Genomic DNA, 24,761 nt, shown 5'->3' on the forward strand with positions numbered 1-24,761 from the left:
TGATTTGGAGAGAGCCAACAGATTATACCAGCAATTGTTACTTCTGCATGGTGCCTCCAGTTGGGAAAGGTGTGTCAAAGAAGAAAAAGTGGACTGTGCATTATCCAAACATTCCATCAGCTATACGCCCAGTACCCCACGGAGAAGGACTGCCGGTTCCTGGTGCAACAGAATCATTCTCACTTGAGTCAGACGAGGAAGAGGATGAAACTTCTGGTCCTGAACATCAATGTCACAGGACTCACATTTTCTCCCATCCTCCTCCTCTGAACCACACCTCATAACACAAGGTGAACTGAATGACCTTGTCAGGGATTTGGAACTACCCAAGAGTAAGGCAGAGCTGTTGGGCTCCAGACTACAGCAGTGGAATCTCCTGGCAGGTGATGTTAGGGTTTCCATGTTCCGTGACCGTCAAAAGGATCTTGTCCCATTCTTCTTCATGGAAGGTGATCTTGTAGCCTGCAACAACATCGATGGTGTGATGGCAGCCCTCAACATCGTTCACGATCCAGATGAGTGGAGACTGTTCATTGATTCATCGAAGACGAGTCTTAAAGCTGTTTTACTGCATAATGGCAATGTATTGCCATCAATTCCAGTTGGTCATGCAGTCCATATGAAGGAAACCTATGACAACATGAAACAACTTTTAAGGTGCATAAACTATGACCAACATCAGTGGCAGCTTTGTGGCGATTTGAAGGTCGTTGCTCTCTTGCTTGGTCTGCAGACTGGATACACAAAAGTATTGCTGTTTTCTCTGCGAATGGGATAGTCGTGCAAGAGATTCCCACTACATCAAGAAAGATTGGCCACTCCGACAGTCATTGGAGCCTGGGAGGAAAAGTGTTCAGCATCCACCACTTGTTGAATCAAGGAAGATTTTGTTACCACCCTTACACATCAAGCTGGGTCTGATGAAGAACTTTGTCAAGGCCATTGACAAAACACAAGCAGCTTTCAAGTACCTCCGTGGAAAATTTCCAAGGGTAAGTGAAGCTAAGATAAAGGAAGGTGTCTTTGTTGGTCCTCAGATTCGTGAACTTCTTCGAGATGATGCATTTGACCATGCACTGCGTGGCAAGGAAAAGACGGCATGGAAAGCTTTCCAGTTAGTGGCAATAAATTTTCTCTGAAACAACAAGGCAGACAACTACAGGTTGTTGGTGGAAAACCTCCTCAAGGCATACAAAAGCCTTGGTTACAACATGTCACTAATGATACATTTTTTGCACTCTCATCTAGATTTTTTTCCACTGAACTGCGGAGCAGTGAGCGACGAGCACGGCGGGCGATTTCACCAGGACATTGCAACAATGGAGAAACGCTATCAGGGCAAGTAGAGCCCATCAATGCTTGCAGACTATTGCTGAACAGTGACAAGAGATGCTCCATTTAATGAATACAAGAGACAAGCCAAGAAGCGCCGAGTAGACACTGAATAGGACTAAACTATGTACGTAATAGTTTTTTGCCTTTTGTTACATAATAAATTTTAAAGTGTTACATAAACAGGACAGGTGAAATATTATCATGTAAAGCAACCATAAACACATGAAAAAACCTAGGTTTACAATTTGATTAAAACTCTATCTACACAATATACATAGATATAAAATGTAAAAACTTAAATATCTTAGAAACAGTAGCCAATCAGTTGTTTTAATTGTCATATTTGAATTCAGCACATCAAAATACATAATAAATAACACATTTTATCTCTGAAGCAGACGACTTCTCAAAAATTGTAGCCCAGTGATACTGTAGTGATGAGGGAATTAAATCACACTTATCGTTTCTAAAATGTTTTTTCTTTTCTTCTTGAATCCATTATTTCTATTCAGGAAATTTCCAGAGAGTGTGATTCCGTTAATGCATTAGCTGTCTGCCCTTTGCACCATTAACTTGATTCCCATCTGGCAATTCAAACTCCCAATAAGGCTATGTAGAAACTCTAGATTTCAGGCATATTTAGGGTTGACATCAAAAAGGAAGATTGTCGTTCCTTAATGGGGTAAGGAAGGGGCATATTTGTTTTGTACTAAGTAGATAAATAGGCACCAGCTACAAGACAGCCTGCAGTTTTTCTGCAATCTTACCACATTTATCAGGCACAGTGGGGAAATTATTAATACTTTGGCAGTGTCAGGGTGTAGATTCATCACAGCTGTTTTAAAAATGGCTGTAAAAGTAAGCTGGTCATCCACTAATAGAAATTGCAAAGGTCTTTTTATTTGAAAACCTTTAAAATAGTGGTATGAATAATTTTCTACCTTAAACACTGCTCATTTTCATAGCTTCATTTTCACCTCCAGGCTCATGTATCAGAAATCAGACAAGGCTCATCATTCAATGTAGCAGGCATGAAGATATGCCTACTCAATAGACTGCAGTCATTAAACATCTTGATTTCTCACTCTTAATTAGAATGCAGGAATAAAGCCAAAAACATGAGTCAGAGTTTATCCAGAGTTTAAAAAGAAAAAAAGCTTCTAATTCTGAATCTTATATGTGGAGATCTCTCTCTCTCTATTCCTTCGACATCTATGTGACAGGTCTCTCCACTTAGTACCCACAGTGGTGTAAGCATAAGACTTTCCAAAAGAAGGGGATCCATTTTTTAATACACTATAAAGATCTGTCCTTGGTCCCCTCCTCCTATGACAGCTTTCTCCAAAACCTTCCATATTCTCTGTTATTAACACCACCATTCTCCTTATCACCCAGGCCCAGTTTTGACTTCTCCCCCTCCCTTGCCCCATATATCTAGGTCATGTCTAATTCCTTCTGCTTTTATCCATTATAACTTTTCTAAACAGTGACCTTTTCTCTATTTACTCAACTAAACCTCTTGTCTAGAGTGTCACAAGGGCCTCCTCATCTTGTCTTTATTCCTGTAACCCCCTCACCAGTCTCCTTGATTCAACTCCCAATCATCCTCCTCCATTACGTAGCTTAGCAGCTGCTAAGATCTTCCACTTTTCCTGTCATGCTGACTATATCACATGGAAGCCCACAAATATCTTCATTGCCCCCCCCCCCATTTTCCACTACACTTTCAAATGTCTTGTCCTCAACTTCAGGACCCTTCATGACTCTGCCCACACACCCACTCCCCACTTATTTGTCCTTGCTGCTCTCTCTGTTCCACCAGTTGCTAGTCTCAACCATCCCTTCCTTAGTTGTCCCACAACCAGTTGTCCTTTACTCATGGAACTACTCCCTCCTCACCTTCTGGTCCCACTTTTGCCATGGCTCCTACAGGAAATCAGCCAACTAATATTTGATCTTTGTTAAAATAATAATAAAATATTGTACATGATTTGGAACCATTAAGTCTTGCCCAGTGCAAGTCTGTGCAACCCCATAAACTTACTACCGGTACCATCATCCTCCTTCTCCCCTTCTCTGCTATTTTGTCACAGTCACTTGCGCCTTGTTTTTAATTCAATTCTTAAGTGCTTCATGACAGGGACCATGCCTTCATGCAGCACCCAACACAATCAAACTCCATCCTGATTAGCGCCTTTCAGTGCTATCACAATATAAATAATGTGTCTGACTACTTTCAAAAAATTAATATAGATTTTAAAAAGCTCATTTTTTTGAGGGAGAGCAGAAAGAAAACACTTACAGAGCACATATTGTATCAGGGATGATATCCCATGGAAACAAAACACAGAAGTTACCATGCAAAGTTGACATTCAGCAGAGCTACAGTTTGTTTCTGTATTTTTACCTACTTGTCAACGGGAATTGCTGTACGGTCTGGACTGGTATAAGGGATATGGCAGAACTTGACATTCAACAGAGTTATCAGTTCTGTGATACACTTAGGAGAATACCCATTAGGGAATCCAGTTTACTGTTCATATGTCCAGACAAATTGATTCCTTTCTGGTCGTCTCAGTTAAGAATGAGCTGATGTAAAGCTTACAAGTCATGGAAAAAGTGGAGAAAATTAGTCTTTAGAAAAGGCACTTAGCTTGGGTCATGATATGTAGCCCAGACACAGAACGCCATGTTGGATGGCCAAGAGTATTAAACCTTTATTATTGATCCAGGACTAAAAATAAAATAAAGTTTAAATATGTTGTAACTATGGGAAAATTTGATATTTTAGTGGGAGTGAGAAGACAGTATTTCCACTTCTTGAGATATGGGATCCATTGTTTATTTGATAAAATAACTGGAAATGTGGTAGATTTAATCTATCCGGACTTCAGTAAAGTATTTGGCATAGTATCACATAGGAAATTAAGCTGCAGAAGATGGGGATTAGTAGGAGAATTGTAAAGTGGGTAAGGAAGTGGCTAAGAGAGAGATGACAATGGATTATGCTGAAAGGAAAACTTCCTGCTGGAAGGAGATTACTATTAGAGTTCCTCAGGGATCAGTCTCGGGATTGATTTTATTTAATATTTTCATCAATGGCCTTGGCATGAAAAGTAGGACTGTGGTAATGAAATTAGCTGGTGACACAAGTTGGAAGGCATCATCAATACAGAGGATCATTGGAATTTTACCCAGGAAGAATGGGATGACCTTGAGGACTGGAATAATAGAAGTGGGATGAAATTTAATAGTACAAAGGGCACAGTCACGCACTTAGGGACTAATAACAAACAAATTCTGCTATAAAGCAGAAGGCCCATCAGTTGGAGATAACAGAGGAAGAGAGAGACCTGGGTGTATTTATTAGTTGATCACAAGATGAGTATGAGCCACCAGTATGGTATGGCATGTCAACACCAAAAAAGGCAAATGCAATTCCAGGATGTATCGGGTGATGCATTTCCAGTAGAGAGTAAAAAGTATGAATGTTATTTTACAAGGCACTGGTAAGAGACTTATAATATATGGAGATATACCTATATCTCATAGAGCTGGAAGGGACCCTGAAAGGTCATCAAGTCCAGCCCTCTGCCTTCACTAGCAGGACCAGGTACTGATTTTTGCCGCAGATCCGTAGGTGGCCCCCTCAAGGATTGAGCTCACAGCCCTGGGTTTAGCAGGCCAATGCTCAAACCACTGAGCTATCCCTCCCCCCTTCATGTGGAATACTGTGTACAGTTCTGGTCACCCATGTTCAAGAAAAGTGAATTCGGATTGGAACAGGTGCAAATAAGGTCTACTAGGATGATCAAGGGAATGAAAGGCCTGTCTAATGAGAAGAGACTGGAAGAGCTTGACCTATTTAGTCAAGCAGAATGAAGGCTGAGAGAGAAAAACAATTCCCCTCCATAAATACATCAGGGGGGTAAACAAAGGGAGGGAGAAGATAGGGATTTGGAGCAGAGCCCAGAGCAGGAGCGCGGAGCAGCTCCGGAGCAGTGGAGCTGCAGGTTTTAGCCTGGAGCTGGAGCTGAGCCAGAGCATGAGCACCGCTCCAAAGCCCTGGGAGAAGAGCTGTTTAAGCTAAAGGACAATTTTGGTACGAGAACAAATGGGAAGAAACTGGCTATGAATAAATTTAGGCTGGAAATTAGAAGAAGTTCCTAACTATCAGAGAAGGGAGGTTCTGAAACAGCCTCCCAGTAGGATTTGTGGGGGCGGGTAACCTGACTAATATGGGGCTTGATAAATGTCTGAATGGTAGTATATGGCAGAGTTGTCTGCAATAGCAGAGAACCGGACTCTAGGACCCAACAGTTCCCTTCCAGTCCTGTGTTTCTGATCAGTGATGCAATAACCACAATTTGCCTGGACGACAAAGATGAGGCAAACAAAACTGTTGTTTTTCAATAAGCAATCTCCCTGTCCACATTTAAAATCAGTGGCTGTTTGTATGAGTGTGTATTTTCCGTTAACTTCACTTATAGAGTCACAAGGGTCTTATTTCAGTTACCTTTACTATTTTGTTAAGAGGAAAGGAAGAGGAAGAAACACCTCTAAACTGTTAGTCCAGGCAACTAGTGACTTAAAATTGTTACCATCTGGTGGCTGTTCATGGCTTATGTAAAATAAATTGGTGGTGTCAATGCGGTTCCTAATGGATAGATGTTCACATCACTGAACCACATGGATGTGGAGACTTAACTAGTCTCTGATGTCTAGAGCTGATCCCCCAGGTCAAGGCGGAGGCACACTGATATTGCAGTGATGGAGAAGTTTGTGCTGTTGCTGTCTGCAGTGCACCTGTTCTTAAAAAAAACATTTCAGTCTCTGGAGCTTTCAATTAGGCACCGTTCATGAGAAATAAATAATGACAAAAACAGAGAAATCGAGCTGTTCTGTGAAATCTGCATTCTGGATTTTATTATTCCAGTGTCCTGAAAGCTAGGTAATGTCTGCTGAAATGAGATTAACATGATGAACTCAACTCCCTCTCCCCCTCCTCATGAAGACTTCTCATTTCAGATATTTTCCAAAAGACTGCAACCCTTTGGGTAATTAATAGATGGCCACTAGCTCTTTTTAAGTACTTTTAGAAGTTAAATTATGAGACCATGTAATCAACCCATTGTCAGGATTAAAAATGGAACATGACTGTGTTTAAAAAAAATAAATAAATAGCGAGCTGGTCCTCTGCCATATCCCCTCTCTGGGTAACCTACAGGTTGATGTTGAACAGAACTAGCTCATTTTTTTTACAGTATGTTATACCCTCAGACTTCAGAAAACTGTGCATCTGTTCAGAGGCTGGTGGATCTAGTTAACTATACCTGAGGGAGTCACTTTATCAACAGTTACATATTTTTCTACTCAGTAAAATTTTGCATTCTTCTTGGGTTTTTCAATGCTGAAATTTGGTGTCCGTTAGGGGCGGGTGAACCTAGGGCGACCAGACAGCAAGTGTGAAAAATCGGGACGATGGGTGTGTGTGGGGGGGGGGTGGTAATAGGATCCTATATAAGAAAAAGACCCAAAACTCAGGACTGTCCCTATAAAATCGGGACATCTGGTCACCCTAGGTAGGTGAACCTGGCCATTTTCCCAAGGCATCAGTAATTGGAAGGAGTGAAATTTGCTGAGTACTGAGCACACATTGCATCTGCTTTATGCAATTACCTGCTACCATTTTCCTTCATCTTCTAAGATTTATAGCAGCTTCACATTTTCAGCAGTGGTGTCAATCTGTCAGCAGTAATCAGCTGAGATTCCATGTGAAAAGAAGAGGCTTTTAACCAAAATGCCATAGTAGGGCAGCACAGTGCCGAATTGGACTTTCCCCCATGATACCTGATTTATAGATAGCTGGCCCTTGTGGGAAAATAGTGGGTGTGAAATGTACAGGTTTCAGTAAATGCAGAGAAAATTAGTTTGGAGATGCTACACTAGCAGGGCTCGGGGGATAGTCCCACCCCAAAACACTTCTTTCTATGGAACCTGGATACCAGCAGGGGAGAGGGAGTTACATAGAATCATAGGACTGGAAGGGACCCCGAGAGGTCATCTAGTCCAGTCCCCTGCACTCAAGGCAGGACTAAGTATTATCTAGACCATCCCTGACAGGTGTTTGTCCAACCTGTTCTTAAAAATCCCCAATGATGGAGATTCCACAACCTCCCAAGGAAATTTAATCCAGTGCTTAACCACCCTGACAAGAAGTTTTTCCTAATGTCCAACGTAAACCACACTTACCGCAATTTAAGCCCATTGCTTCTTGTCCTAGCCTCAGAGGTTAAGAAGAACAATTTTTCTTCCTCCTCCTTGTAACAACCTTTTATGTACTTGAAAACTGTTATTTAATTCTGTCTTGTCAGCCTCTGGATTCCTGTGATGTCAATGAACCTGTTATTTGACATTTGGTCCTGGTCACCAGATGATTCAGATAATTGAGGGACAGTACCCTAGGGCCACCAAGCATCAGTGATACCCATGCTCCCTGAAGCCATATGAAATAGGACCCCCTTTCCTGCCACCTCCAATGGACTAGTTCTTCCTGAGAGAATTTATCAGCATTTTCTGATCAGCAGGCAGCATGTCAGGAATGGAAACAGCCGGTGGAGACTCTGGTATTAGAAGTGAAGTAAAGGGAAGAGGATGATCATTCATGGGAGGTGTAGATGCTGTCTATCCAGAGTTGCTGTGTGGAGTCAGGCTGGTTGGACGATGAGGGAGGATGGGGGTTGGGTAATGGAGCATGTTATACTGAAGGAGGATTTTAGTGGCTTGTCATGGAGAAATTTTGTGGAACATTCTTTGGAACGAGTCATCTCAGATTTGTAACCCTAGTTTTCTCATCCTTGTATTTCTTTACCTACTGTTTGTAGCTCTCACTTGTTGTATTGTGTATGTCCTTGACTGTTAACTCTTCAGGACAGGCAACATTTCTGTATTATCTGTAAAGCATCCAAGAATATTGTGGATGCTGTGGATAAATAATAATCTTAGGACAAGTGACTATGAGAACTGTGTGTCCCCAAAGTAGATACGCAAATCTGGAAGCTGCATCTGAACACTTGACCCACACAATCTCAGAATAGGTGATTATTTTTCAAGTAAAACCTACAAGGTTGGTATTGTATTGTGATTAGGGGACGAATTTTCTCCAGCTTCAGATGTACTTTTGTATCTTCAAAGATGAAAATGCTAGAGTTATTCAACTTAGAGAAATTGCTGCCATGTATGTGATACACAAATATATTTTACTTTTTTGAGGGAGATTCGCGCAATTCACTTTTGAGTTATATCCATACACTGCACTTATTTATTTATGTAATTATTTATTTTTCTTGAAATAACTAAAGAGATGCTCATCCAAGCCTCCATGTTCCCTAATACACACAATAACATTTAAATCTTAACCGTATTAAAATTCAACAGGAACTTGGCCAGCCATATACCTACAAAAACCTCTTTCTTCCTTTCCATCATCTAGGAAGCATAGCCTGAGCCTTCTCCAAAAGCCCCGGTGAAACAGATGTCTTTTGCGGTGTTCCCAAAAGGTCACCAAAAGCTGGACTATTTAGGACCAAAGGGGAAGCAAATTCCAGAGTCCTAGAGCCCTGCCAGTCACCCCCCCCTCTTTTGTATAAGGGCAATCCAGCTCAAGCGATCTATTGTCTGGAACTGTGACAATATGACAGTGGGAGAAAGGGGTGATCACTCACGTAGGCTGGTCCCTGGTCATTTAGGGCTTTCTGCAATGTAACCAATATCTTAAAGTCCAGCTGGATGGTGAAAGCAGATGAGGAATGTGTGTCTCTCTTATTGCCAGAGATTATCAATACTTCCTTGAAGCAGAGCAACTCTAGCACACCTCAAACATGTGGGGACCCAGCCCTTGCTTAAGAAGCCATCACAGGAAAAAAAAACAATGGAAAAACTGATATCAGGCGGTAGTCAGCGCCTAAAATCAGGCAACATGCCAGTGAAGCAGAGTTCTTCTTTGCAGACAATAGAATGTGATTAAAGTTGCAGATCTTCTTTATAAGCATTATTTTGTTCTTTTGGGAGGAATTAACATTTTATGTGTCTTGTTATGAGGCTTCTGAGTGCAACAAACCTCCTTTATATTAAGCTTCCCCCCCCCCAAAAAAAAAAAAGAAAAAAAAGAAACGTGAACTTCATTTTATTGTCTGAATATTACCAGGTTTGGACAAATTTTCATAAAACCGTATAATTAAACTTTTATTTTAAGCACTGACTAAAAATTGTTGCTGAGCAACTTTGATAAACCACGTATTTGTTTTGAGGCACTGAAACATGCTGAAATTATGTTTTTAAAATATGATTTAGTTAGTACAATAGCTTTTTTGAGAAATAGTGTAATTTCTAAGTCTACATTTATTAGTTTTTTTTTAAACCGTTGATTCTTTTCCAAGAAAGCCCCAACTTGCCTGCATTATGCATGTGTTTTTCCAATCTCAGGGTTTGTTCTATTTTTTTTTTTTTTTAAGAGGCAGGTTGAAGGTCACTTAAGAGAGCTAATTCTGTCTTGGGAATAGCTCTACACCATTCCTTTAACAGGGATATATTTCCTCTATTGCTTCAAGCCAGCCATATCAGCTGTATTTCTTTGCATTAAATATTGCTTTTCTTCTTCTTTTAATTACTGTCGTTCTGCTTTCACTTTTATGCTATTTTACTTTCTTATTGAAAAAGTGAACTACTATTGAAGTTTTATAGGGCCTCAATTCTGTAAATTGACCTGTGTTGTTGTACAAGTCTGATGGATGTCAGTGAGATTACTCCCATGCTTAAGATTAAGAACCTGTGTAAGTGTTTGCAGTATCAAGGACATACACGTTTGCTTCTGGCCAATGAGGTCTCTTTAGCTCCACAGACATTAAGATTGTGAGTAATTCAAGCAAAGAAAATTTGTTGGCCAGATCCTCAGCTGGTGTAAATAACCATAGTTCCTTCACATCAGTTTAGGAGAGTGGTCCCCAAACTGTGGGGTGCACCCCCTCTAGGGGGCACGGAGGAACGTTCAGGGGCGAGTGCAGCAGGGCTTGGGCTAGCCCCCATGGAGGGTAGGGGGGTAGCACCACCCAGCCTCACTCTGACCCCAGCTTAGTTCCAGCCCCAGCTGCAGCTCCCCCCCCCCCCTCCCCGCAGCCCGGCTCTGCCCTCGTTCCCTCTCCACCCCCAGGCCAGCTCTGCCTCTAGCCCCAGCTCCTCCCCCATCCCCAGTTTAGCCTCCAGCTCTGCCTGCAGCCCACGCTCCTCTGATGAGCCAACTATGCAGTAATGGGGGGGAGGCATGGACAGATTCCATGGTAAGGGGGTGCGTGACAGGAAAAGTTTGAGTACCACTGGTTTAGGAGCTGCCCCGTGTATTTATGTATAATAATAAAACCAAGTTAAACATAACGCCTGCATGCATGCAGTGATCTTCATAAATGGAGTTTTTCTCGTGTATTGATTTTAGTTGAGAGGGTAGAGAATATACAATCCTCCCTTTTAGGATTTTATTGATAAACTATCCCAAGTTATAAGTCTGCCATGTTCCCTTGAGAAACATCATCTGCTCTCTGTACAGTTTCAAGGGGTTCAGAATTGTCTCAGATTGTTTAATTAGCAAAAGGACACAATTAGATAATGTGAATAACTCAGATTCCACAGTGGGAGCAACATAACTCCATAAACCGCAACAAGGAAAAATTTCCTGACTGAGTTCTTCAAAGATTTTTCATATCCTGTATTCTTTTGGTTTCAACTCTTTTTCTGAGATGCATAATCTTCTGTTTTTTTCCTCTAATTTACAGATCTTACCATGCTTGTAAAGCAGACAGATGTTGAACTGTATCTGAAAGTCACTAAACATGAATTGCTTGTAGAACTCAAGCCATCTGGTTTTAAAATCATACCATTGTGCTAATACAGCTAAGGCATTGTCAGCTCCTATAAGGATTTTTAATTTTATTTGTTTATATATTGGAAATAAGAGACAGGTTACGTCAAGCACTGATAGGCAGCTGTATAATAAAAAGAGGAAGCTAAGCAAAATAGTTCCTGTTGGGAAACCTTGACAAATCTGGTTAACAGAATCTCTGAGCCTGATTGTGCAACTGTAACTCACGCTGGGGTGAAATTCATCCCTGTGCCTAGGCCTTGTGCATCATCTACGGCTTCAGATTAGCATTTAGGTGAGACTTAAATGGTATACAGGCCTTCTGTCTGGCCCTCTGCACAGGGGTCAAGCTGGTAAGGGGGTAAGTGGTGAACATTTACTCACCCACGTAGCCACATTAACTCCAACACATTTCTCTGTGACTTCAAAAGATCAGTTTGCCTGTAGGTGAGTCAGAAGATACAACACCAAATGTCTTTTATTTGTCAGAAGAGTGCCTAACTACTGTTGTAGCAAAAAGCACGTTAGAAATGCCTAAAATGCAGGTGGATTGAGATTTTGATATGTATTATTTAGCATAGAGTATAGCACATGTGACAGCAATGCTGGGCAAAAGTGAAGTACCAGAATATGGAGGAAAACAGAATCAGAAATGGCTCATCCTTTTTCCTGTATTGTCATTGACTGTCTTTGAACTTCACAGCTCCAGCAAAGCCAAGTCCTGTATATACAATAGCTATTTAGATCAATTATATTGATTGAATAATATGCACCCAAGGAAGTCAGCAAATAAGTTCCTCTTTATGGAATAAATCCTTTTTAAAAACTGATAAAAAACCTCCAACCAGTTCTTGGCAAGAAACTAGTGTATCCTCTATAGAGATCTGTATGTAAACAATAATTTAATGTGTTGATTAAATTTGCTGAGACATTATTGCAAGAATAAAATCCGTTACAAATATAACAAATTATCTGTAGTGGACATATCCAACAAACACACGTACTTAACTAATCTGAGAATTAAATAGCTTAAAATCAAGTATCGGAGGGGTAGCTGTGTTAGTGTGGATCTGTAAAAAACAACAGAGTGTCCTGTGGCACCTTTAAGACTAACAGATATATTGGAGCATAAGCTTCTGACGAAGTGGGTATTCACCCACGCATGCATCTGACGAAGTGGGTATTCACCCATGCAAGCTTATGCTGCAGTACATCTGTTAGTCTTAAAGGTGCCACAGGACCTGTTGCTTTTTATAGCTTAAAATGTTAATTTCGCTAGCAGACAGTGGGATTCAATTCTAGAAGTGCCACAAGCAATTGTCCAAAGTTTCTCTCTGGGACCTCTCATGAAGAAAGGAACAGAGGCTATGTAGCGTGAGTTAGTCCAACTCTTTTAGGGATTGTAGGCATCTCAGCAATACCTGGCGGTTAATAATAACAAAGGCTGCTGTAACATCCATAACAATCAGCAAAAGACACTCTAGGAGTCAATGGTAAATCTCCCCTTGATTTCAGTGATAGCAGAGTTAGGCTAATGCTGAGGGCTTTTGAAAATCCTACCTTTTATCTTCTGTGATCACTAAGAATTAATCATTAAACTCAACCAGAGCATTTTCTGTCCAGTACCAAGGCCTAAAACAGGGGTAGGCAACCTATGGCACGTGTGCCGAAGGCGGCATGCGAGCTGATTTTCAGTGGCACTCACATTGCCCGGGTCTTGGCCACCAGTCCAGGGGGCTCTGCATTTTAATTTAATTTTAAATGAAGCTTCTTAAAACATTTTAAAAACCTTATTTACTTTATGTACAACAATAGTTTAGTTATATATTATAGACTTAGAGAAAGAGACCTTCTAAAAACGTTAAAATGTATTACCGGCACGTGAAACCTTAAATTAGAGTGAATAAATGAAGACTCAGCACACCACTTCTGAAAGGTTGCCAACCCCTGGCCTAAAACATGGTTGACTGGGATTGAGGAGACCGGAGGTTTGCAGAAACTACCAGAGTGCTACTACCACAACTTTCTAAATGAACTTTCACCCCCCCTTCCCCGAAAAGGAAAATTAGATGTAGCTCAATATTAGCAAGATTTCTGAGAACATCCTTAATGAAGCTTCTTTAAGAATAACTGACACCCTGCTCTTGTAAGGAATCATAAGTATCCTTCTACCTTTTTGTCTAGGTATGTGTATGAAACTCCGACATCATAAATACGTAAGACAGATAGTGGTTGTATTAGACCTTTTTCAACTAAAATCATGCTTTACTTTTGCCAGTGTTGGTTTCCAAGAAGTATAATTATTAACATAATCCCCACAATAACTTTTATATTTAAAGCATATTGCTTTTTCCTCCAAACCTTATTGTTTATGTAATACTATAACTACATGCACATAATAGTGTAGCCATCAACACAAGTGTTGCACCTTTCACAAAATCTTTCTAAAGGATTATTGGCTGTAGTGCAGAGTTAAAAGAAAGCTTTCAGGGGTTTGTAGAGAATTGCAAATATCTTATTGGAAATTATTGATTCAAGTGAGTTCCTACAAACTTGCCCCAATTCCCTTGTTGCATTTCTTAGCAGATGTTTAAAAGCTGTGTGAATTCTTGGTAGATGAGATTTCTTGGATGGAGAAAACATTCAGATATATTGAATGAAGAGTTTAAACTTGAAGTCCACACCACCCGTGGTTACTGAAGTTCCATTGCAGTTTTGGCAAGAGAAGATGTGATAGCCATAGTCTTGCTCTGATTCCAGTTTGGGTAGTTTTATTCTGCCTACCTAAATTCCACCTGTAGTTTCATTTGGATAACATTCTCATTCACGGCTACTTACCCTAACCTGTTTTTGTAGCCTTGCTGTGTGGTGTTACTTAGCAGCCACATTACATTTTAGAGGTCACTGAATATCAGTGGTGGGTGAAGTGATCCCTGTGTAGTATATATGATGTGTAAACTGTGAGACACATCAGGATCTGGTGTGCATGAAAGGCACTATAGGAGTGTGAAGTTCTTATTTGCTGTTTCAGTGCATTTTTCCTGCTGAAGACTGGCTAATTACCAAAGTGATTTCTTTTCATAGGAGAATTTGCTCTTTCAAAGCCCATTATCTGCTTCTATTTTTTACTTTTAAAATACTGGTGTCAATTCAGTGCTTATTTAAGATGAAAAAGCCTTGGAGCCTGAAGTCTTTTATTTATCCACTGAGCAGGTACAGCATGTGTAGCAACCAGTGGCAGATTAACAAGACCCTCTGTACATGAAGATCCAGGCTCCCAATACCTCCGGAGGGCTTCTGAGTTCTACCTGCTGAATTTGGGATCAGCCTATAAACTCACAAACACTAATCCCACCTTGTACTCTTTTGAGAGAAAGTAGAAAGCAGGGGAGGGGGAGGGAGCTTTGCTTCTGAATATGCAGCCATGCAGAAAGTAAGCCTGTCAAACCTATTGTCACTGCTTTGCAATCTACTGAGCAACCGTCTTTCTATCATTTCCTTTTAATTTTCATAAAGTAGTGGAGCACTAGTGAGGGGATCACTCAGTAATAATCCCCTAAACCATCCAGCCATCTCCTCCTATGTGACCCTGCAGTAGGGTTACCATATTTTGTGCCTCCAAATGGAGGACACTCCACGGGGCCCCGGCCCTGCCCTGCTTCCCGCGAACATTTGATTCGCGGGAAGCCTGAAGCGTGTGGGGGGAGGAGGCGCGGCCCAGGCTGGCCCCCCCGGCGGCTCCAGCCTGGGTCGGCTCGGGCCCTGGGGTGCCGGCCCCGGCCCCCGGCCGACCACCCCCGGCCCGCCCAGCACTGCCGGCCCCCGGGCCCCCGGCCGACCACCCCCGGCCCGGCCCCCGGATCCCCGGCCGAGCACCCCCGGCCCGCCCAGCACCCCTGGTCCCCGGCCCGCCCAGCACCGCCGGCGCACACCCCCCCGGCGGCCCGGCGCACCGCCCGTCCCCGGCGGCCCGGCGCACCGCCCGTCCCCAGCGGCCCCGCGCACCCCCCGGCCGCCCGGCACCGCCGGCCCCCGGCGCACCCCCCCGGCGGCCCGGGCCCGGCACACCCCCCGGCCGCCCAGCACCGGCAGCCCGGCGCACCCCCCGGCCCAGCGGCGCCGGATTTTCCCGGACATGTTCGGCTTTTTGGGATTTCCCCCCAGACAGGGATTTGAGTCCCAAAAAGCCAGACATGTCCGGGAAAATCCGGACGTATGGTAACCCTACCCTGCAGTAAAGATAAAGGGCCAAATTCTGTCCTGTGTTACATTTGTGCATACAACTGGCAACAGCAGAGAATCCACTCTGGTTCACCATTGCTATTCAGAACTGCGGGCAATTGTGAAACTGACAAGGCATGTCAATTTTACTCTGTGATACACTGAGACAGAAGATGTTTTCGGTACTGTGATTTAGATAAAATATACTTTTTTGTATGCAGCAGGGATTTTAATACAGTTGAAATTACTCCCTTGTGTTGACTTCATTCCTCAGTGTCAGAAGAGTTACAGCCCCCTGCATTAATATTAAAGTGTTTGGAATTCACCCTTCAGAAAATTCAAATGTTTGTTATCTGTTAATGAAAATCATGTTGGTTGTCACTCTGCAAGGAATTAGAAGCACAGGGACTGATCCTCAACTAGTGTAAATCTGCATCACTCCATTGACTTTAGTGGCCTCTGAGTGATTTATACGAGCAGAGAATCTGGCCTATGGTATTAAGTAATTAAAAAAATGTTTGACTTTAATTTAGAATCGGTGATGTTTGGATGTGATGTTTATATAGAGTGAATGAAGACTGTCCATGCGGTTGGATGTACATATCTGTAGATCTACTTTACAAGTTATGGGGAACTTGGGAGCTCACTTTCTCTGGGTTATAGCAAGGCCATCTCCAATACAGCCAGAAACCAAAGTCTCAGAGGAGGTGTGAATACATGTAATGTTATAAATTTTATTAAGGCAGTTTCATATCAAGGTAAGTCCTTAAATTTGAGAAGTCACAAATGGGAAAAAACCTGCTATCCCAATTAGTGCATCCCCTGCAATTGCAGGATATGGTCCCCAAAGAAAAGACAATATCCCAGATTTTAGCCCGGGGTATGTCTGCGCTGCAATCTGAGGTGTGATTGCAGCATGGGTAGACACACCCATTCTAGCATGGCTAAAAACAGCAGTGTCAATGTGGTAGCAAGGGCTGAGCCAGCACCCCAGAGATGCTAGATACATACTTGCATTGCTAGTCCACACTGAAGCCTGTCCTGCTATGTCTACACTGTTATTTTTAGCTGCGCTAGCACAGGTAAAGCTAGTGTCGGTACATCTATCAGCACTGCAGTCAGACCTGAGATTGCAGTGTCAACATTCCCCAAGAAGCCAGGCCAACGTAATACATATGTAATTACACAATGCTGTGTTTTGAGTAAGAGCCTCTGTTTAATGCAAACTAGCGGGGTTTCCTATCCCTGTAATGTAATAAAAGACCACAAATGACTAAATTGAAACTATTTTTAAAAAAAAAATAGGAAATGTAATGTCTGAAATGTTTTTTCCCATCAACTGTTGGTCTAGATTAGAAGAAGACCGAATATATCACTAATCCATGTAATATGAACTCCTTTCCCCCGGGATTAACGCAAGGAGGGAAAGAGGAGTTACTTTATATAATATACATGGGTATTTAAGTTTCTGTGAGGGAGTCTTAAGTGATGTTGTTTCTTTTCCACTATTGTAATAGTAAATCTAAACTAGATTTCAGAGCACAGTTGCAGTGTAAAGCAGTGGGCAATGCTAACTAGATCATTGTACGTGCATTAAAACAGGTTGACTTATAGAGCACTAGAAACAACTCCAGTCAGAGAAGGACCAATAAATTTGGCTCTCTGGGGCTAAAATAGCAAGCATATGTTTTCCTTTTCTGAGACCCATCAGCATGGTGCAGTTCTCACTGTGGCCAGAGAAAATGTCATTTCCCTAGCAGATACATACATTTATTTTAAGGAGAGACCCTCAGGGCCAGATTGAATATTGGCTTTAGTGGACCTATGCTGATTTATCCTGGCTGAGATCCTGGTCCTCAAAAGTCTGTACAACTTTTTTTGTTTTTAATAAGATTTTGATGCAAATAGGCTCAACACTTGAGCACATGCTTATCTTTAAGCACGTATAGGCTATGTCTCCACTACAAGCCAAGTGTGTGATTTCCCAGCTCCCACAGATATACTCCTGCTAGCTCTCGTCTGAGCTAGCACACTAAAAATAATAGTGTAGCCAGGGTAGCACAGGCAGCAGCATGTCTAGCCACACTGAATATGTACCCTGAGGGTGTGGGCGGGTTTGTAATCAGGGAAGATAGCCTGTGCACCTTGGCTACACTGCAGTTTTTAGTGCTCTAGTTCAGAGTGAGTATGTCTGCACAAGCTGGGAATCGCACCCCAAGCTCATAGTGTAGATGTAGCTTTAGTTAGATTGTAAGCTCCTTGGGACAAGGGCCGTTACTTCATTGCATGTTTGTACAGGGCCATGGTCCATGACAGGGATTAAAATTCTCAAAAATGTTTAAGTGATTTAGGACCCTAAGTCCTATTTTCAAAAGCAATTGAGGAGCATAATGAGATGTAGGGTTCCTAACTGCTTACAACACTTATGAAAATGGGCTCCTAAGTCACTTAGCAATTTTTGAAAGGTGCTACTGCAATACAGATAATAAATAATAGTAGCATAAGTAATCCAGGTGAAACTAGAAGTAGGCAGTATTTGAGACTACTCCCATTATTTAAAGTTAAGCATATGCTGAAGTGCTATCCTGGAGCAGGGCCTTAATTACGAGTAATTAGAAATAATCAAGCTTTTGTGGCTTTATATTTCAGCCAATGTATAAGGATTGGATCTTCTGCTGGAACTGTTACTGCTTTAGTGCATTGTAGCGCTCACTACGGGCTCTATAACTTCTTGGTGCTGGGAACTCTCAGGAAAAATGCATGGAGCCCAAGAGCTGGGAACTCCTAAATGATGAATTAGGAATCACTCATAATTTATTTTAATGAAAATAATTAAAGGGGGGGAGGGATAGCTCAGTGGTTTGAGCATTGGCCTGCTAAACCCAGGTTGTGAGTTTAATCCTTGAGGGGGCCACTTATGGATCTGGGGCAAAATCAGTACTTGGTCCTGCTAGTGAAGGCAGGGGACTGGACTCAATGACCTTTCAAGGTCCCTTCCAGTTCTAGGAGATAGGATATCTCCATTAATTTATTTATTTTATCTCAGTTCACTCTTGGTGTTAATTAAGTATTCATAGTCATGAAGGTGTTAAGGCTAATTCCTTTGCTGTGTGCTGCTTTCATTCACAAAGACGCACAGTTTAATGTGTGTGTAGTACCAGGGGAATTCATGTAGTATTGCCCTTTGATCTACAAAATTCCTGGTATCATAACTTTAAATGGATAAATACTCAGAGGCACAAAGAAATCCAATGTGTGTCTGCATTTTGTGAAGAAGGTCACTCTTGCGTCTTCCTAGTTTACAACCTTAAACTGTGTAACAGTTTTTATTTTTCACCTTTCCTGTCTCTCATAGGCTCAGATTTAAAAAATAAATTGAAGTAGCAGATGGTTTGACATTTTAAAAAAAATTGCAGCTGTAGTTATGTCCATGAAGAACAATCTAGCCTTTCACTTCATCAAAGGTATATATGTACAGTGTGATTATCCGCATACAGTTGCAGGAGTGTAACTTTATTTTATTGTCCCCACAGATGAGCACCATGCCAGGACTTCCTACAAGGCCTTGCTTCTATGACATTGACCTTGACCCAGACACAGAGCAAGTTAAAGGGTTGTTTTGAGAGAGGTCTCCAAGTTCAGGTGGGTTATGTGTAACAGTGTTTAATGGGCTGTTTTCTTTCTCACTTTACAAAACTACTAATTATTTCCAGGAGTAAGAAATTGGTAGAGGTTTTGTCATTGATGCATCCAGGAATCAGTAGTGAGGTTTGGGAAATATTTGTTTCATTATTGCATCATATTGTATCGGTATATGGTAATGGCTGGTACTAAGTCCTCAATTGGTATAAATTGGCTTGGCCCATTGGCTTTAATGGAGCTATGTCAAACTATACCAGGTGAGTATCTGGCCTTCCACAGGGCCAATCAAAAGGGCTTTTATTTTCTGAAATCATCGCTAATAGATGTGTCTAGTCTCACCTCGCATATTGCCTCTGATGGTGATTCCCTTTCACAGGCTGTTTTTGTTGTTACATAGATTTTCCCAATAGTTTTTCCAGAAAAAATTCTGCCCCCATCATAATCCCATTATTACTCTTCATTCTGTCCTCTTAAATAGAGACTAATTGATCCCTGCCCTCTCTATCATATGACAATATATTTGAGAGAGACAAGGTGAGTGATGTAATCTCTTTTATTGGACCAACTTCTGTTGGTGAAAGAGAGGATAAGCTTTCAGGCTCCACAGAGCTTTTCCTCAGGTGTAGGAAAGGTTATTAGCATGTCACAGCTACCTGATTACATTTCACAGACCTGAAGAAGAGCTCTGCGGAGCTCAAAAGCTTGTCTCTCTTACCAACAGAAGTTGGTCCAATAAAAGAGATTACCTCACCCACCATGTCTGTCTCATAGCCTGGGACCAATATGGCTACAACACAGCAAACAATATATTTATTGTATGTATTTAAAGACTTTTTTTTCTCTCATTTGTTTTTCTGCACACTTTTCAAATCCAGGTCTTTTCATCTTTCCTACTAATGTGGCTTTTTTGTTACTGTTATTCATTTAGTATATCATACATGGTAACTCTCAGATTCTTTACAGTGATGCTACGTTCTAGCTATTCTTTGCCTGCCCTATATTTAGGATAAATAGGTTTACTTCATTTTAGTATGCCCCAAGTACCCCAAAAAAGCAAAATTAACTGTTCATTTGCCTATGCTATAAGATAGTATCCTTCAGTCTGGTCAGACCAGACTTACATTTTCCTGTGTTCTTTCTATTACAGCAAAAACTGGTTAGACTGAAAGTTAAATGATAGGTTTCGACAATTATCTTCTGTACTAAGTGCCTTTGGCTATTTTACTGCTGTGTATCTCTATGCATGGTATTTCTTGGTACATACCCTGTTATTTTGGGAGGAATTATTAACACTATAAACTAGATGGGTATTTGCTCAGAAAGTGGCATGTGATCCTCTTTGAACAATCTAAAATGACAGCAGAATCCTAAGGTAAGACCTATACACAGACACATATGCTTTCTTCAGTGAAGTGGTTCAACCAACATGTTTGCTACTTTTAGTCTTGTTAAAGGCCGTCATACCCAAAGGGCAAGAAAGAATTTCTTTTTGCTACATATATCTTCAAGAACAATAGTCAGAAAACAAATAAGAAACTCTCCTTCCAACTATAAAGGACTTTGCTCTGGAGTAATATACAAAGTGAAAATATTGAACTTGGTTTTTTAATCAGCTTGGGTATCTTTTGGGGTTGAAAAGGAAATGCCAGTAAATTAAACTCTAATCAGGTTCTTGAGAATCATGTGCATCCCATAGTAAGGCTATGAATCTATTGGGGATGGGCTGGTAATATCAACCACATGAGGAGAGAACCCTGTGAGTTTGAGTTCTGAAGACATTTTGACCATAATATGTTGAAAAATATAGGCCTAGATTTTCCAACTTAGGTACCTACAGTTAGGCGCCTAATAAGTGTTCTGATTTTCCGAAGTGCTATGGATATGCTGGTTCCGTTAACTCCAATGAAAGCGATGGATGTTCAGCACCTCAGAAAAAGATGGTTACCCTATGAAGTCTTTGTACATCTTCCCTTCACTCCCAAAATGCTGAGATCTGAATAAGAAGTTCATTAGGCTTTCTAGGGACCTGGAAAAAAAAGTGGTAGAGCTAAAGACAGGGAAATAAGAGAAATGGCAGAATTTAAAACAAAAAAACCCTTCCCCCAATTTTGAACTCTCATTTTTTTTCCCACAACAAATTATATGTGCAATCATAAACTGACTTATATTAGCCTAGTCAAGCATCATTTTCTGAGTTCATTTTTCACCCATGAGAAAGGTCTCGGCACTGAAGCAGTCTGCCCCAAGGGCAGATGGACTGCACAGAGGTATGCGTGGGTGTGTTCATACAATGACAGATACAGTAATTTTCTGTCTGCTTGATTGAAACACTTTTGTTGTGGTCATGGTGTATAATGTAAATTACAGTAATATTGTATTTTGCCAGCTAAGATGTGGCAATTGTAAAGTATTCAGAGATTAGTCCAAGAACTACAGCTGTTTCATTATAAACACACATGCCTAACTGAGAACAATTGTGCTACCGTGCATTCTGTATCCCACTCAGCACAGTTCTTAACCTCATGAGGCTTTATAAGGATATTCAAGTAGGCAAAGTTTTTGCTACTAGAAACAATTCTCTGGTGTGCCTTGCTAAGACTGAGCTAAGCTTTGGACTCCATCAGTCTGCCTTACTTGTCAATACTGTTAATAAAGTTGGTGATAGTTCTTACAAGATTCTGCAGAATAGTACAAGCCACGGTGTGTACTGTGGTGTAGCTTGGCATTTGTATGAATTTTTAGAGTATATTCTAACCAAAAAATTAATTGAAAAAAAGTCAAGGTTGAAAATGTTTTTCAATCAAATGCAGCCAACACTCAAAAGACAACTTCACACTTTCTTTGCAAAAAGTACCGTGCACCATTAAAAAAACATCCAAGCCTTTAAAAATCTGGCAACAAGCATTCAAGGGAATCAGCTAATTCCCCACTACTATATAATTCTTCATCACTCATTATTGCCCCACCCAACTTCCACTGCTTAATGAGATACTTAACAGGGAAAAGTTGACACTTACTCCCTAAGCAGAGATTCTACAACAGGTGTCTACCCTCACTACAGAGTTTCTTAGGGAGCCCAGCCAGTGACATTGGGCTAGATAGAGGCAATTGTGCCAGCTGGAGGAACTAAAAGAAGAGCAAGCTGTTGGGTTATTTGTGCTCTGGATCTGAAAAGATCTGGGAAAGAGAAGGCTAGAGGGATCCCATGCTATGGATGACAAGAAGCCCTTTTCACTTTGTCTCTTGGTCCAGCTCTCTGAAACTAGATGTATTAGGTGTCTCCTGTATCTACCCTCCTCTTACCAGACTTCCATTCTTTCATTGTCCTTGACTTCTTGTGACCAGGCAAGGCCCCAGCTATCAGTCATGTTTCTGCATTTTACACTTCCTTCCAGGGCTGAGGTGAAGCACGATGCTTTGCAGCATAAAGAACTGATACTGTGACACTTCTTCAGCTTTTCTAAAGAGCTGTTAACCTCGGTCATCTTATGCAAGGCATTGTGAGGTGCATAAAACCCAGAAGGAAGCACAAAACAGGAGACTACAACTGCCTGATGGCAGAGAATAGAAAACTGTTTGCGAGGAGTTTTAGCCTGTATTCATTCAGACATAGTCACCTGGAAAAGATATTCTTGAAATCTCTCATTCTTTTTTCTCCTTTTGTCATTCTTCCCCCTTCCCTTTCTTTCCAAGTTTACCTTTATTCCCCTTCCAGTCTATACCAATCCTGCATTTTAGGCAGCAGGAGTTTGGAGGTCTGTAGAATAAACTGTCTTTTTGCCACAAGGAAAGGAGAAGCAAGTACATCATGTCACTACCTAGCAACATCATAAACACACAGTGTGACTGGATCTTGAAGAAACCTATCCAGTTTACCTTTTCCCAGCCACGATGGGCCTTTGATATGGGTGGGGATGGAGCATTTTCCTACACTTTAAGTCCCCTTAAGAAAACAGAAGAATCTCTAAAATCTCCATGTATACAAATCCACATTTTTAGAATATCTCTTGATTTTACATCCAAATATTACTGTACTTCTAACCTTTGCTGATTGTACACTCTCCTTATATTGCTACCCTGGGGAGAGATGGAGAATTAGGGACAAGAACATGTGAGGAAGAAAGATTGTTAAAGCAGGGTATGTGTGAGAAAGAGAGAGACGAACTAAACTGTACTTAGTCTATTATGGTCTTTCTACCTTCCCAGCTTCTGCATGTACTTGTCATGTTTGGGTCTTTTAATTGCCTGCATAACTCCTTGAGAATACATTGTAGAGTCATCTGCTGCCTTTCTTAGTGCATTGTTTGCATTAATTACAGCCTGTGTAGCAAAATGTTTCCCAACACATTCCATTCCCAGTTCCCTTCTTTTGTATCTGTTATCCTCTAGAAATTTTACTCCTCAGGAGTTCAGTCATGTCCTATTCAGATTTTTAATGACTCTGGATGAAATCCTAGCCCCACTGCCTGGCAGACCTACCGTTGACTTCAATGGGCCAGGGCTTCATCCTCTAAGCCCATTTTAATAACCTTTCCACATAATGATAACCACGGGGACTCTTGACTGTGCCCCTTCTGAATTTTTCCTAATTCTTCACTAGAATCCGTGTAATATGACTCCACAAATATATTTAGTTAAATTTCTAAAAAGCCTACATATCCTTTCACCATGGGCTCACATCTATTTAAACAGAGGAACAGGTAACACAAAGCAAGTCAACAGCAGTCCTCACCCCTTCAACCTGTTAGATTTAACAAATACCCCATCTTCTTTATCCCTATGTACAGTACCTCACACAATGGGATCCAATTACAAATTGGGGGTGGTAGATGCTACCTCATCAAAAATTATAGCACAGTACTTCACTTGTGATCCCACCAGCTGCCTTGTTACATTGCCATAACTATCTCTTGTGAGTTGTGCTTTATTCTGCTGTTGATACACTCTGTTTGCTTTCCTAATTGTTGTTAGATATTGGGGTTGGGATTGTAATTTTCTATGCACTATTTCCCCCAGATCCGTTTGCTGATGACTTTCTCCCCATATAAACGGATTGAGATTATTCTTAATTAGGCTTCACTACTAGTGAATCATTTGTGGTTTCCTCCTGGAAAGGTGATTAAAAGTTGATGTGAAAACCACAAATGTTGATATTGTTTTAGTTTCTTGATCAGTTCTTGTTGAAAATGCATCTTGTTGGGGTTTTTTTTATCACTTTAACAAAAACGTTCCAAAATTCTATGCACCAAGTTTTAAGTCAATGGAACTCTTTATTGCAAAATGTCACCTCTTCAAGAGCCCATAGTAGTGCTAGCATGTGTGTGTGTGTGTGTGTTTTGTGTTTTACTTTCAATGGATATACAGAAAGGGTTTGTATTAAGTGGAAATACACCTCTACCCCGATATAACGCTGACCTCAGGAGCCAAAAAATCTTACCACGTTATAGGTGAAACCGCGTTATATCGAACTTGCTTTGATCCGCCGGAGTGCGCAGCCCTCTCCCCGGAGCACTGCTTTACTGCGTTATATCCAAATTCATGTTATATCGGGGTAGAGGTGTATGTTATTTGTAGCACATGGTATAGTTAAATATTTGATCTAATTATGCTCAGGGTAAAAACTTCTGCCATTGAAACATTACAGAGCCTCTTG

The 24,761-nt window shown here is 41.2% G+C and overlaps 1 protein-coding gene across 5 annotated transcripts in view; it reads left to right on the top strand.

The window, feature by feature from the left end:
- MTHFD1L (methylenetetrahydrofolate dehydrogenase (NADP+ dependent) 1 like) overlaps window positions 1–24,761 on the top strand; it is a 225,334-nt gene that overhangs the window by 195,644 nt on the left and 4,929 nt on the right. For all 5 annotated transcript variants that reach the window (XM_008177401.4, XM_008177391.4, XM_008177396.4 and 2 more), the window contains one exon: window positions 19,000–19,108. In XM_008177401.4, the coding sequence (XP_008175623.2) occupies window positions 19,000–19,089 (90 nt within the window). In that variant the 3' untranslated portion in view covers window positions 19,090–19,108. The remainder of the gene's footprint in view (window positions 1–18,999; window positions 19,109–24,761) is intronic.

Source organism: Chrysemys picta, chromosome 3, assembly GCF_011386835.1.
Source record: "Chrysemys picta bellii isolate R12L10 chromosome 3, ASM1138683v2, whole genome shotgun sequence".
NCBI lineage: Eukaryota > Metazoa > Chordata > Testudines > Emydidae > Chrysemys > Chrysemys picta.